This window comes from Gossypium raimondii, chromosome 6 (assembly GCF_025698545.1).
Source record: "Gossypium raimondii isolate GPD5lz chromosome 6, ASM2569854v1, whole genome shotgun sequence".
In the NCBI taxonomy this organism is placed as follows: Eukaryota; Viridiplantae; Streptophyta; class Magnoliopsida; order Malvales; family Malvaceae; genus Gossypium; species Gossypium raimondii.
The window spans coordinates 47,010,917-47,026,277 of record NC_068570.1 but is presented as its reverse complement, the minus strand read 5'-3'; the positions used below and the strand labels follow the sequence as shown (position 1 = coordinate 47,026,277).

The window sequence follows — 15,361 nt, the reverse complement described above, 5'->3', positions numbered from 1 at the left end:
GTTGAACGTCTCACCCTTGTATTTATACTAGGGTTGCCACCCCCTTTATGTTATATGATAGATTTTGGGCCTCTCTCACATCGGGTCTAATTACGAGCTATAACAATCCAATCGTCACGAGTATCGGAAAGTGTATTTTTAGGTCTCTATTTTCGTAAAACGGACTCGTAAATATTTATTAAAAATATTTACGAAGCTAATTGTGTAGTTAATTAGATTTTGGTTAGGTGAATTTGCATGAATTAAAGGTAATTAGGTATAAGGACTAAATTGGATAAAGGGGAAATTTTAATTATAGATGAAAGAAAAGAAAAGGGACTAAATAAGAAATTAAGCCTTATTCCAAAAAGTGGATGGTGTTAGTGAATACATGTGTAAAATTTATATACATATATTTATTAATAAATTATACTTACTTAATATTTAAGCATATATATTATATTATTATTATAATATTAAGTAAATGAAATAATAATATAAAACAAATAAAATAGAAAAAGAAACAAGTGTAGAAACGAAACAGAGAATGAAAGAAAAAAAAAGAGAAAGAAAGAAGGAGAAAGGCTAGGGTCTCAATTGTTCAAAGCTTGATTGGTTAGTTAATTTAGTCAATTTTCTTGTAATTTTTATGTTTTTAGAATCCCGATATTGAATACTACCCGACCTATGTTGAAATTTTAGAAATTATTGAGTTTTAAAATGTTGTCTATGTTGAATAATTTGAGTATTGGGGATTAAATTGATAGAATTTTTAAGTTAGAAATGAAAAGGATTGAATTATAGAATAAATTATAAATTTTGAGTATTAAGGACTAAATTATGAAAATTTTGAAATTTAGGATTTAAGTTAAATTAGAGAGTTAAATCTGGTTTAAAGTGGAAATGGAATGAAAATATAGAATTAATTGTGAAGAAATAAAGTTAGTCTTGGTTTAGGGACTAAATTAGAATTTAGACAAATGTTAAATAAAATTGAAATATTCAATATGAAATATTCAAACGTTGTGTTAGAATTTTGACTAAAAAGAGAAAAATAAAGTCAACGAGGAATAACTCAAATTTCGGTTTGTATTTCTATAATCCGAATTTAATTATTTATTGTTGTATTTTGATTAAATGTTTATGGTAAGTGATTGAGGTGAGTACTTAGCATTTTGATATTGAATTGAATTTATATGAATATGTGATTAATGTGGAAATTGAATATTGGATATTAGTTACATTTGAAAAGTGAATTGAAACCCTATTAATTGTATCAGGCTGAGTCGGATATAGATGGCATGCCATAGGATTGGAAGAGTTCAGGGATTTCTTCGACTTTGAGTCGATGAGACACTAGGTGTCAATTTATTACTTTAGCTTAATTCTATGAGGTACTGGGTGCCAATTTACTTCGGTTTAGCTGATGAGACACTGGGTGTCGATTTATTACTTTGAATTATCCGATGAGGTACTGGGTACCAATCTGGTGTGTTTTGGTTGGATTCGTGTATCCATCAAAGTCCAAGTCGTGTTAATAGGGGTAATTAAATGAAATGAAATGATACTATGATTGGTATTGGAAAACATTGAATGTGAAATGAAAATGAGACACATGAATTGTGTATCATATTGTGAAAAGCTATTTGATAGCAAGTATGAGACTTGAAATAGCAAGTGATGAGAATTGAATATGTTATGAATGATATGTTTATGAAGTGATGAATTGAATGACTAATGTTATTGTGTGATTAAATATATATATATATTGTAATATCTTACCTTTATTTATTCAGATTATAGAAATACCACTGAGTTTATTCTCAGTGTACGGTTTTGTTTTCCGTACGCAGGTTAGGTACTTAAGTTTGATCGTCGATTCAGCATCCATCAATGATCTCGAACTCAAACATGGTGATGTTATTCCTTTTTGTGTCGGCATGTACCTAGTGAATCTAAATGTTAACTATTTTGTGGATTGATTGTAAATAAGATTACAAGTTAATATTGGTTGGTTATATATATGAGTATATGTTTTATGTTAACGTTATGGTATGGTATGCTTTAAATTAGTGCATAAATGAACATGAAATAGGTAAATTTGGATTGAAATAGATAAGTTAATAAATTGGATTGGAATAATGTCTATTAATAAGTTTTAATAATATGATTGTAATACTTGTGAAGGTACATAGGTTAGGCATTTAGAATTATTGTTTTGATATGTTTAAATTGTATTTGATTGTGTTTTGAATTGGTCAAGCGAATGGTTTTTGAGTTACTTAGTGTTCAAGATTGCATGGAATGGTAAACTTGATGTTTAAGGTTCATTTTGAGTCCACACGGCTAACATATGGGCGTGTGGTTTCACCATGTGTCCCCTGCAATTTAAAATTTCAAAATAGAATGCTCAGATATTTTCACACAGGCAGAGAGACGGGTGTGTGTCTTAGCCGTGTGTCACACGGGCATGTGACTTGGCCGTGTGACCTCTGCACCTTAATATTTCAAGTCCGTATGCTCACACGGCCTAGCACATGGGTGTGTGGCTTGGCCGTGTGACTCAAGTCAGCAGACACCTAAATTTGGACACAGATTGGGACACGGTCGTATTCTCATATTTCGAATACTCACACGGCCTAAAACACGGGCATATATCTTGACCGTGTGAGCCACACGGCCTGGTCACATGGGCGTGTGTCTTCTACTCCTTTGAAAAAATTTGATATTTTTGGAAAAATTTTCTGAGTACCCGGTTTAGTCCCGAATTTATTTCTAGCACATATTTTGGGCCTCGAGGGCTCATAAAAGGGACAATATGATTAATTTATGTTATGTATGCTAAATGATATGTAATGGTCGTATTTAATCTGAAAAGTTTGGTAATGCTCTGTAACTCTGTTCTGACAATGGATAAAGGTTTGGGGTGTTACAATTATTAGTATTAGAGCTTTGTAGGTTTAGCCGATTCTCGGACTAAATTAAGCTCGAAATTGAGTCTAGAGGTACATGCCATAATTGAGTCGAATTGAGTCGGGATTTGGATGCTGATATATATTTGTTTTTGTTTTATAGTTAAAATTGTCAGATGATTATAATGATGATGTTGATCAAGAGATGTATATCGTAGATGATGTTTCCAATGAATTAGATAAAATCGAATCGACAACACCAAGTGTTAACCCAGTTAATACTCAACAACCTAGTGTCGAACAAGGTAATATTGGGGAAAGATATGATTCACATTTACTTAGAGCTATTGCTGATGCTCTTTAATGAGTGGCGGGAACTACATCCGTTATGACATCTACCTTTATTGGTCAATGAACTCCTATTAAAGAATTGCATAAGTACGGTGCAACAGAATTTTTGGGTTTGAAAGGAGTTGGTCCTTCTACAGTTGAAATTTGGATTGAATCTATTAAAAGAATCTTACAGCAACTTGAGTGTAATCTACAAGAAAGTTTATTATGTGCTATTTCTCTACTACAAAGAGAAGCATATACCTGGTGGTAGTCAGTGACACGTCATGTATCAACAGATCAGGTAAATTGGGAATTCTTTCAAAAGGAATTTCAAAAGAAATATGTGGGTGAATTATATATTGAAGACAGAAGACAGGAGTTTTTTTATGTTGAAACAGGGTGAAATGTTTGTGGTTGATTATGAACGAGAATTTTCGTGACTTAGTAAGTATGCTGTTGAGTTTGTGTCGACTGAATTTGATAGTTGCAAGCGATTTTTGCATGGTTTATGCGATGAGTTATGAGTACAGTTGGTATCACACAAAATCATTGAGTTTGTAGATCTAGTTGAAAGGGAAAGAATGGTAGAACAAGTACTAGGTTTTGATAAAAAGACTAAGAATACCCATACTATTGGAAAGCGTCCTAGAGCTGCTAGTTCAAATCCATAACCGAAAAGATCAAAAGAATTCCGTGGTAGCTGGAGATCAAATTTTAAATCAGATAGAACTGATAAAAATCGTGATAGACAACCAAATATGACTACGGGTAGTGTATGAGGTCCATCTTGGGATACTGAAATTTCAAATTGTGAGCATTGTGGGAAAAAGCATCATGGTGAAGGCTGGAAATTAACTCGAGGTTGTTTTCGCTGTGGATCTACAAAACATTTTATTAGATATTGTTCGAAGAATGAACATGCTACACCTATTACTTCTCAGATATCTATGCCTGCTTCTGGAGGTCGTGGGTCAAGTTGAAGTGGTTCATTTTCTAGAGGTGGTGCTAGAAATGGAAATGATGTTATTACCCAGTAGTCAGAGGTTAGAACGCCAACTCGAGCTTATGTTGTACGAACTCGTGAAGATGGTGATACAAATGATGTTGTGACAGGTATATTTTTATTACATTCAGAACCTGTTTATGCTTTGATAGATCTGGGATCTTCGCATTCATATGTTAATACTAAATTGGTTGAGTGGGGAAGTTTAAAATCTGAGACGTCTAGAGTATCAATAGTGGTGGCTAGTCTATTGGGACAATCTATGTTAGTGGATTGGGTGTGTAAGAGATGTCCGTTAATGATACAGAATATAACTTTTCCTGTTGATTTTTTGATAATGTCATTTGGTGATTTTGATATAATTTTGGGTATGGATTAGCTTACGGAGCACGGGGTGATTCTGAATTGCTGTAAAAAGAAGTTTCTTGTTTAGAGTAAAAACGGTGATAAGATTGAGGTGAATGGTATTCAAACAAGTGGTCCAACTCGTATTATTTCAGCAATTTGAGCTAATAAATTTCTTCATCAGGGTTGTAAAGCTTTTCTAGCTTATGTTATCAGTTTAGATTCTATCGAAAGTTAATGCAGCAAAATTTAAACTGTTTGTGAATTTTCTGATGTATTTCCTGAAGAATTACTGAGATTACCACCAGATCGGGAAGTTGAGTTTACAATTGAAGTGTTTCCTGGTACAACTCTAGTGTCAATACCCTCATATCGTATGTCACCTACAGAGTTAAAAGAATTAAAAGTACAATTGCAAGACTTATTGGATCGTGGTTTTATACATCCTAGTATATCGCCTTGGGGAGCTCCAGTACTTTTTGTAAAAAAGAAAGATGGTTCGATACGACTTTGTATAGATTATCGGCAATTGAATAAGGTGACGATTAAGAATCGATTTCCTCTACCCTATATTGATGAGTTATTTGATCAACTAAGAGGAGCTTCTATCTTTTCAAAGATTGATTTGTGATCGGGTTACTATCAGTTGAAAGTGAAAGAAAGTGATGTACCGAAAATGGTATTTCATACACGGTATGGTCATTATGAATTTTTAGTGATGCCTTTTTGGAGTGACGAATGCTCCAGCAGCATTTATGGATCTCATGAATCGTATTTTTCAACCGTATCTAGATCAGTTTGTGGTAGTTTTCATTGATGATATTTTGGTCTATTCAAAATCTGAATCCGAGCATGAACAACACCTCAGAATTATTTTGCAAGTATTACGAGAGAACAGTTATATGGGAAGTTTAGTAAATGTGAATTCAGGTTATCAAAGATTGTATTTTTGAGTCATGTTGTCTCGGCAGATAGAATTAGAGTTGATCTGAAAAGATCGAAGTAATTTTTCAGTGGAAAGAAGCGATGAACGTGTCAGAGGTTTGTAGTTTCCTTGGATTGGCTGGTTATTACTGAATATTTGTAAATGGATTTTCGAAGATAGCTTTACCAATGACAAAGTTGCTGCATAAGAATGTTCAATTCATTTGGGATGACTAGTGCGAAGAAAGTTTTGAGAAATTGAAGCAGATATTGACTGAAGCGCTGATTTTGACTTTACTAGCATCGGAAAATTTTTTTTTTGTTTATAGTGATGCTTTCTTAAGCGGTCTTGGTTACGTTTTGATGCAAAATGAGAAAGTGATTGCTTATGCGTCTCATCAGTTAAAAGTAGATGAATGCAATTATCCAACACATGATTTAGAGTTAGTTGCTGTGGTTTTTGCTCTAAAGATATGGAGACACTACTTGTATGGCGAAAATTTTTATATTTATACCGATCATAAGAGTCTCAAATATCTTCTATCTAAAAAATAGTTAAGTTTGAGACAGCGTCATTGGATAGAACTTCTGAAAGATTTTGATTGTGTTATTGATTATCACCCTGGTAAAGCTATTCTTGTAGCTGATGCATTGAGTAGAAAAGTAGCAATTGAATTGCAAGCAATGTTTGCTCAACTCAGTATCAGTGATGATGGAAGTCTATTGGCTGAATGGAGAATTAAACCAATGATGTTTGATCGGATCAAGTCAGCACTGTTAGAAGATGACAAGTTGGTGAAAAAAAGAGAAATGGTTCAGAATGGTATGTTAGAAAATTTCAGCATTGATGATTATGATTGTTTGAGATTTCGTAACCGAATCTATGTTCTGGATGTTTCTAAATTGAAAGAGTTGATACTTCACAAAGCTCATGACTGTCCTTTTTCTTTGTATCCTGGAGGAACGAAAATGTATCGTGATCTGCAAGAATCTTATTAGTGGCCAGAGATGGAAAGAGGTGTGGTTGAGTATGTGGCTAAATGTTTAACTTGTCAACGAGTTAATGCAGAACATTAGGTTCCTACTGGATTACTTCAGCCTATTAATATTTCTGAACGGAAATGGGATTGTGTCACGATGGATTTTGTAATGGGGTTACCATTATAGGCAAGGAAGAAAAATTCTATTTGGATGATTGTTGATCGACTTACAAAATCGGCTCATTTCATTGCGGTTAAGACTGATTAGTCACTTCAAAAGCTTGTTGAAGTTTATATTTGAGAAATTGTGAGATTGCACGGTGTTCCTATGTCAATAATTGCTTATTAGGATCCAAGGTTCACTTCGACATTTTGGAAATAGTTGCATGAATCTCCTGGTACACGACTTAATTTTAGCACATCTTTTCATCCGTAGACTGACGGACAATCTGAGCGAGTTATTCAGATTTTGGAAGACATGCTTCGTACTTGTGTTATTGATTTTGAATCAGGCTGGGAACGTTATTTACCTTTAGCTGAGTTTGTATACAATAATAGTTTCCAATCAAGTATTCAAATGGCTCCGTATGAGCTTTATATGGTCGTAAATGTCGATCACTTGTTTGTTGGATGGAATTAAGTGAAAGAAAAATGATCGGGCCAGAATTAATTCAAGAAACGGAAGACATTGTTAAGAAAATTCGAAATAGATTGAAGGCGGCTTTTGATAGACAGAAGTCATATGCAGATTTGAAACATCGAGATATTAAATATTTTGTCGGCGATAAAGTAGTTCTTAAAGTTTCGCCTTGGAAGAAAAATTTTAAATTTGGCCGAAAAGGGAAATTGAGTCCTCGATTTATGAGACCGTATGAGATTACAGAAAGAGTGGGACCAGTTGCATATTGCTTAGCTTTGCCTGCAGAATTACAGAAAATTCATGATGTTTTTAACGTTTCAATGCTCAGAAGATATTGATCAGACACATCTCATGTTATTTCGACAGAGGATATTGAAATTCAACCTGATTTATCAAATGAAAAAGAATCAGTTGAAATTTTAGTATAAGAAGTAAAAGAGTTGAAAAATAAACGAGTTCCATTAGTGAAAGTGTTATGGCGTAGTCATAGTGTTGAGGAAGCGGCTTGGGAACCAGAAGAAACAATAAGATCTCACTAGCCCCACTTCTTTTCAGGTAAATTTCGGGGACGAAATTTATTAAGGGGGAGAATTGTAACGACCCAATAGCCATAGGTATCGAAAAGTGTATTTTTGGGTCTTCATTTTCGTAAAACGGACTCGTAAATATTTATTAAAAATATTTACGAAGCTAGTTGTGTAGTTAATTAGATTTTGGTTAGGTGAATTTGCATGAATTAAGGGTAATTAGGTATAAGGACTAAATTGGATAAAGGGGGAAAGTTTAATTATAGATGAAAGAAAAGAAAATGGACTAAATAAGAAATTAAGCCTTATTCCAAAAAGTGGATGGTGTTAGTGAATACATGTGTAAAATTTATATACATATATTTATTAATAAATTATACTTACTTAATATTTAAGCATATATATTATATTATTATTATAATATTAAGTAAATGAAATAATAATAATATAAAACAAATAAAATAGAAAAGAAACAAGTGTAGAAACGAAATGAGAAGGAAAGAAAAAAAGAGAAAGAAAGAAGGAGAAAGGCTAGGGTCTCAATTGTTCAAAGCTTGATTGGTTAGTTAATTTAGTAAATTTTCTTGTAATTTTTATGTTTTAGAATCTCGATATTGAATACTACCCGACCTATGTTAAAATTTTAAAAATTATTGAGTTTTTAAATGTTGTCTATGTTGAATAATTTGAGTATTAAGGATTAAATTGGTAGAATTTTTAAGTTAGAAATGAAAAGGATTGAATTATAGAATATATTATAATTTTTGAGTATTAAGGACTAAATTATGAAAATTTTGAAATTTAAAATTTTGAAATTCAGGGACTTAAGTTAAATTAGAGAGTTAAATCTAGTTTAAAGTGGAAATTGAATGAAAATATAGAATTAATTGTGAAGAAAGAAAGTTAGTCTCGGTTTAGGGACTAAATTAGAATTTAGGAAAATGTTAAATAAAAATTAAAATATTCAATGTGAAATTGAATTGTATTCTTTTGATGAATTTTAATTGTTTTAATTCCATGGCTAATGTTGTGCCGAGATTTTCGACTAAAAAGGGAAAAAATAAAGTCAACGAGGAATAGCTCGAAATTTCTGGTTTGTATTTCTATAATCCGAATTTAATTATTTATTGTTGTTTTTTGATTAAATGTTTATGGTAAGTGATTGAGGTGAGTACTTAGCATTTTGATATTGAATTGAATTTATATGAATATGTGATTAATGTGAAAATTGAATATTGGATATTAGTTACATTTGAAAAGTGAATTGAAACCCTATTAATTGTATCGGGCTGAGTTGGATATAGATGGCATGCCATAGGATTGGAAGAGTTCAGGGATTTCTTCGACTTTGAGTCGATGAGACACTAGGTGTCAATTTATTACTTTAGATTAATTCTATGAGGTACTGGGTGCCAATTTACTTCGGTTTAGCTGATGAGACACTGGGTGTCAATTTATTACTTCGAATTATCCGAAGAGGTACTGGGTACCAATCTGGTGTGTTTTGGTTAGATTCGTGTATCCCTCAAAGTCCAAGTCGTGTTAATAGGGGTAATTAAATGAAATGAAATGATACTATGATTGGTATTGGAAAACATTGAATGTGAAATGAAAATGAGACACATGAATTGTGTATCATATTGTGAAAAGCTATTTGTATAACAAGTATGAGATTTGAAATAGCAAGTGATGAGAATTGAATATGTTATGAATGATGTGGTTATGAATTGATGAATTGAATGACTAATGTTATTGTGTGATTAAATATATATTGTAATATCCTGCCTTTATTTATTCGGATTATAGAAATACCACTGGGTTTATTCTCAGTGTACGGTTTTGTTTTCTATGCCCAGGTTAGGTACTTAAGTTTGATCGCCGATTCAGCATCCACCAACAGTCCCGAACTCAAACGTGGTGATGTTATTCCTTTTTGTGTCGGCATGTACCTAGGGCGTCTAAATGTTAACTATTTTGTGGATTGATTGTAAATAAGATTACAAGTTAATTTTTGTTGGTTATATATATGAGTATCTATTTTATGTTAAAGTTATGGTATGGTATGTTTTAAATTATTTCATAAATGAACATGAAATAGGTAAATTTGGATTAAATAGATATGTTAATAAATTGGATTGGAATGATGTCTATTAATAAGTTTTAATAATATGATTGTAATACTTATGAAGGTACATAGCTTAGGTATTTCGAATTATTGTTTTGATATGTTTAAATTGTATTTGATTGTGTTTTGAATTGTTTGAACGAATGGTTTTTGAGTTACTTAGTGTTCAAGATTGCAGAGAATGGTAAACTTGATGTTTAAGGTTCATTTTGAGTCCTTACGACTAACACATGGGCGTGTGGTTTGGCATTGTGTCCCCTGCAACTTAAAATTTCAATACAGAATGCTCAGATATTTTCACACGGGTAGAGACATGGGTGTGTGTCTCAGCCGTGTATGACACACGGCCTAGCACACGGGCGTGTGACTTGGCCTTGTAACCCCTGCTCCTTAATATTTCAAGTTAGTTTGCTCACATAGCCTAGCACACGGGCGTGTGGCTTGGCTGTGTGACTTAAGTTAGTAAGCACCTAAATTTGGACACGAATTGGAACTCGACCATGTGCCCCTATTCCGAATATTCACACGGCCTAAAACACGGGCATGTCTCTTGACCGTGTGAGCCACACGGCGAAGTCACATGGGCGTTTATCCTTTGCTCCTTTGAAAAATTTTGATATTTTTGGAAAAATTTTCTGAGTACCCGATTTAGTCCCAAGTTTATTTCTAACACATATTTTGGGTCTTGAGGGTTCATAAAAGGGACAATATTATTAATTTATGATACGTATGCTAAATGATATGTAATGTTCGTATTTAATCTGAAAAGTCTGGTAATGCTCTGTAACCCTGTTTTGGCGATGGATAAGGATTAGGGCTGTTACAAATACTCTGTAATGTGATCCAACCCGATTCAGGTTCCAAAATAAACTTTAATATTTACATATTAAATAATTTTCTCTTCCCAATTTTACCCTAGTAATTTTTTTGATAATTTTACCCTTGATAAAATTTCGAGAAAATTCGTTCAATATGTCATAACTCAACATGTTCACTATGATCGAATGATTTATTTTCATTTTCGGGCTTCAAAACAGTCCAAAAACATAAACTCATTCTTCTATCATTTTATAGGTATGCCATTTTCATTTTCATTTCCATTTTTTGGAAACCTACATTCATTTGATTCAATTTCTTTATTTCGGAGAAAACCATAATTATTCCTAAATGTTTCCCATTTCTCTTTTTCTATTCATTCCGCTCATTTCTATTCAAACACACAATTCATTTCCTATTTCAACGAGTTAGTGGAGGGACCGAGTAAACATATATAGTTAAGACTCAAATGATTGATAATTAATTTCCAGATTTACACCTATTAAATATAAACTCGTTTAGTCATGAAGTCATTCCACTATAGTATCATGATTGAGGTCTCCTCAACGACATACCATTACAAAAGCAACTACTCAGTACTCGTCCAATAACTTTGTCATAAGTTTATCACTTTCATAGGATATCTTTGATCTCTTTGGGATAATATCCGTTCTACCAATATGATCCTATTTTATCTCATGACAATTATTGCATCTTCCTTCACGAAAATTCAATCACTATCGGTAACACCCCAAAATAAGGATTAAAAGTTTCGAGGGTATTTTAAGAATTTTAGCCTATATGTGCTCGAAATTTTGTCAGGTTGGTATTTGATAATGTTTTCGACAATGGCTATTAGGGAATTGAGTCAATTTTTGAAAAAGAGTTTTAAACACTTTCAATTTTGAAAATAGAATTGATTTGTAAAGAGTCAAAATAAAGAGGTCTTATGAAGCAATTTAGCCAAAATTTCAAATTCAACCTAAAAACCCCTTCTATCCAACTTGTTTCCACAATAGCTTGTTCTTCACCATTGCTTGTGCCATTTCTTGCTCTCCCAAGCCTGTCCTTCAATTTTTGGTTGATAAAAACCTCATCCTTTTGATTCCCATTATTTCCCAAGAATTAATCTTCATAATAGATCTAGAAAACTTATGAAAATCCCATTAATTTTGTCATCTTCCTCGAGCGTGGGTTTCTTAGATTTGTGTCGAAAACTCCATTTTTCTTTCTTCAAAGTTAACCATTCGACTTTCTATTAGTTTTAACTGATATCTAGACTTTCAAAACAAATTTATAATTGTTAAATTGCCTGTTTTAATAAAAACCCGAAAATTTAGTCATTAATGGTAGAATTCGAGATTGTGGATGAAAACGTGGTTTAAAACTATTTTTAGCTTGTTTTAACTTGATTAGAAGGTTTCTAAAATTACTTCGAAGGTTCATTAATGATTTCTCGTGTTTTAATGAATTTTCGTTAGGATGGCCAAAACTTGTCAAAAAATTTTGATACCTTGAAACATGTAGTTTTGTGTAGTTTAAAGGTTGGGAATTAGTTGTAGATGAATATGGAGATGATGGAGTTCGTTTCATGAAAAAAACATTAAGCATTGACTGAGATAGTCGAATTTAAAGTTTTCCATGTTGAAGGTTTCCGTCAAAAGAGAACATAGTTTAGGCTTATGTTTATGACTGTTTAAGGAGAATTATTACCTGATTGTGGATTGTATATTTTTGTGGTTTGTCTTGTTGAAGTGTCGGAGTCAATTGGACCTTCAACGAGTAGAGATAAAGGCAAAGAAAAGCTTGCCTAAGCTTTCGGTTTTCAACAGGAGTTCATTTTCGGTGAGTGTTTTGGAAGAGCTGTACATAAGCAATCCATTTTGTTTTTTTTGGGAATTTAGTGTAACAACCCGGTTTTGACCCTAATCGGAACAGTGGTTTCGGGACCACAAATCCGAGTCTGAAAAATATTTTAATATTATTTTACGTGTTTATTATGTGTGAATTTACTTGTGTGAAAGTTTCATGAATTAATTTTATTGTTGTGTGCTTAATTTGAGAAAATGGCTAAATCGCATAAAATAAAAATTTGATGGCTAAATATGAAAGTGCTTAATTATTTTGTCTTCATAATTTGGAGGTTTCATGTTGAAATTTAGCCAATATTAATGGTAGTGGACGGCAATGATGGCTATTATATATATATATATTATATATATTAAATATAAAAGTAAAATAATAATGGTATAATATATTAAAAATAATAAAACTTAAAATAAACAAAGCCATGCATGTTATCTTTCTCATTGCGGAATATACAAAAGAAAAGAAGAAAAAATAGCAAGCTAGGTTCGGCACTTATTTTGCTTGATTAAGGTATGTTTAGGTTTTAATTTTAATAATTTTTACGTTTTGAGATCGTTGCTTTGTGTTCTTCAAAACCCATGTTTTAATTTTGTGAATTGTTGACGATTTTGAAATGTGCCATTGATGAATGCTTGGACTTTGTGATAGTTGATGATGAAAATGAAAGATATGTGATAGATTAATATGTTTTGTATTGGGATTTTAGTGAAATTGAGTAAATAGGGCTAAATTGTGAAATTAAATTTTGGGGACTAAAATGTGAAATAAATGAAATGTGTGGACTAGTATGAAGACAAGGAACATTCGCCCTAGCTTAGTGAGGGAAATTTTGTGTATTTTGTGTTTTGTGCAAAAAGGACTAAATAGCAAAAGTGTAAATATTAGGGGCAAAATAGTAATTTGCCAAATTATGTGTTTTGGATTAAATTGAATGTGTTAATAAATAAATTATCTTATTTTGAATATATTTAGATCGAGAGCCAAAGAAATCGGAGTTAGATCGGGAAAAGCCAAATTAGTCGAATAATCGTCAACTTGATTTTCCATCTTCCGAGGTAAGTCTATTAGCTATTTAATGTCATAAAACAATATATAAGTATGTATATGTATTTATTTTTGATGAATTATAATTTAAAGTATATCGGTTGAATAAATTAAAAGTATGATTGGCTTATATGTATTTTCTTTTATATTCGAACCTAGAGGTTTATACTTATATAGGTAATTGAATTTAGCTAAAGTGCAAAGGTAAATAAGTATATACATAAATGTTAATGAATCTAGTTGAAGTATAAGAGTTTTATATATATATGTGGTTCAATTCATACACGTATATACATGTATAAATTATTGATTTAATCAAAGATATGTATATGTATATATGTGTACTTAGAGATTCGTAAATATACATAGATATAAGAGTTTTATTATTAAACATGTAAATATACATGTATATATACACTTTTGAATCAATTAAGATGTGTCATTATAAAAGTATGTGCGGTTTGAGTGTATATGTATGCATGTATAAGATTTAGTTTTGAAATTTGTTATTAGATGATATTTGCATATGTTAGTTTTGATCATGTATATATATGTGTGTAAAATTTTAATATGTTGGAATGTAAAGTGTATATTATTCAAGAATATTTTAGTTAAATAGTATTATATTTGTAGTAGGATTTGAAGTATAAGGTTATGCATAAATATGTTCAGTTGATTTATTGAATTGTCAAATTGGATTTGGTGGTTGAGTTTTATATATATATTCGTGTGTTTCTATGATATAAATTTTGAGTTTCGAGTGAATATTTAAGCATGGAATTTATATACCTATATAGTTAAAATGAGTAATATTTGGGTGAATTGAGTGTTTGAGCTTGGGGCCTAAAATGATTATTGTCAATGAGATAATTCGGACTTTACGTCTAGCGTGCTTGATGCCGGTGAAATGTTTCGAGACTATCGTCTAGCGGGCTTGACGCGGTGAAATATTTCGGACTTTACGTCTAGCGTGCTAATTGCCGATGTATTGAATCGTGTTTTAAGCCTAGCGAGCTAAGTGCTTATGAATCTGTTGAAATTGTGTGAATTGTTCGATTTATGTGTTTGAAGATGTTGTGCATAAACTCGACATAGGTGGTTGATATATATATATATATATATATTTATGGATGCATTTGGTATAAGAAACGATGAGTAATCTTATGTGCAATTGCTAATACATATATGTGTAAATATTTGTTTATAAGTAAAAGTTGAATGCGAATGTATTCCGTTATAGGCATAAATATGAGTTAGGTTAAAAGTTTATGATCGATATATATATATATATATATATATATATATATACATGTATAATGAGATATGAAATGTGATTGATAAAGTTATATATATATTCGATTGTGTGTGCTTGATAATTACATATATGACTTTGGATAAATGTATGTGGTAAATACATGTACACATTTGGTTATAATATTTGTTAAGCTTATGTATATATGCACTCGGCTAATATGTTTAAAGTGTATATACATTTGGTTCTAATATTTGTCATGCATATATGTATATATGCATTCAATGATTCATGGTTGTAGATTATATGCATAAAATGTATATACATTTGTCTGCTTTGGGTGTATTAGATAAATACACATTCTTTTAAAATTTAAACAAATGTTTGATTAGTAATTATAATTGATAATTGTGATTTCAATAAATTTTCTTAAAGAATTATATGATTCTTTTATATGTATTTTAGGTATGCTATAGACTTACTAAGCTATAAAAGCTTACTTTGTTTGTTTTTGCCCATTTGTTTTTATAGATTTTAGAGGCGCGTTACGAGCTCGGGGATCATCAGCATAGTCTATCACACTATCGACTACTTTTGGTATTTTGTTAAATA

The 15,361-nt window shown here is 31.6% G+C and overlaps 1 protein-coding gene across 1 annotated transcript; it reads left to right on the top strand.

Moving 5' to 3' along the window:
* Positions 1-5,598: 5,598 nt before the first annotated feature.
* Positions 5,599-6,495, top strand: LOC128041750 (uncharacterized). Its single transcript, XM_052632059.1, has 3 exons — positions 5,599-5,613; positions 5,734-5,952; positions 6,052-6,495. The coding sequence occupies exons 1-3, from the start codon at positions 5,599-5,601 to the stop codon at positions 6,493-6,495; spliced, it is 678 nt and encodes a 225-aa protein (XP_052488019.1).
* The last annotated feature ends 8,866 nt before the right edge of the window (positions 6,496-15,361 follow it).

What these genes read in the sequence shown, in the direction of transcription:
- LOC128041750 (XM_052632059.1), top strand. An exon ending in ATTTAGAGTTAGTTGCTGTG is followed by an intron (nt 5,953 to 6,051) that starts GTTTTTGCTCTA and finishes TCTAAAAAATAG; the next exon opens with TTAAGTTTGAGACAGCGTCA.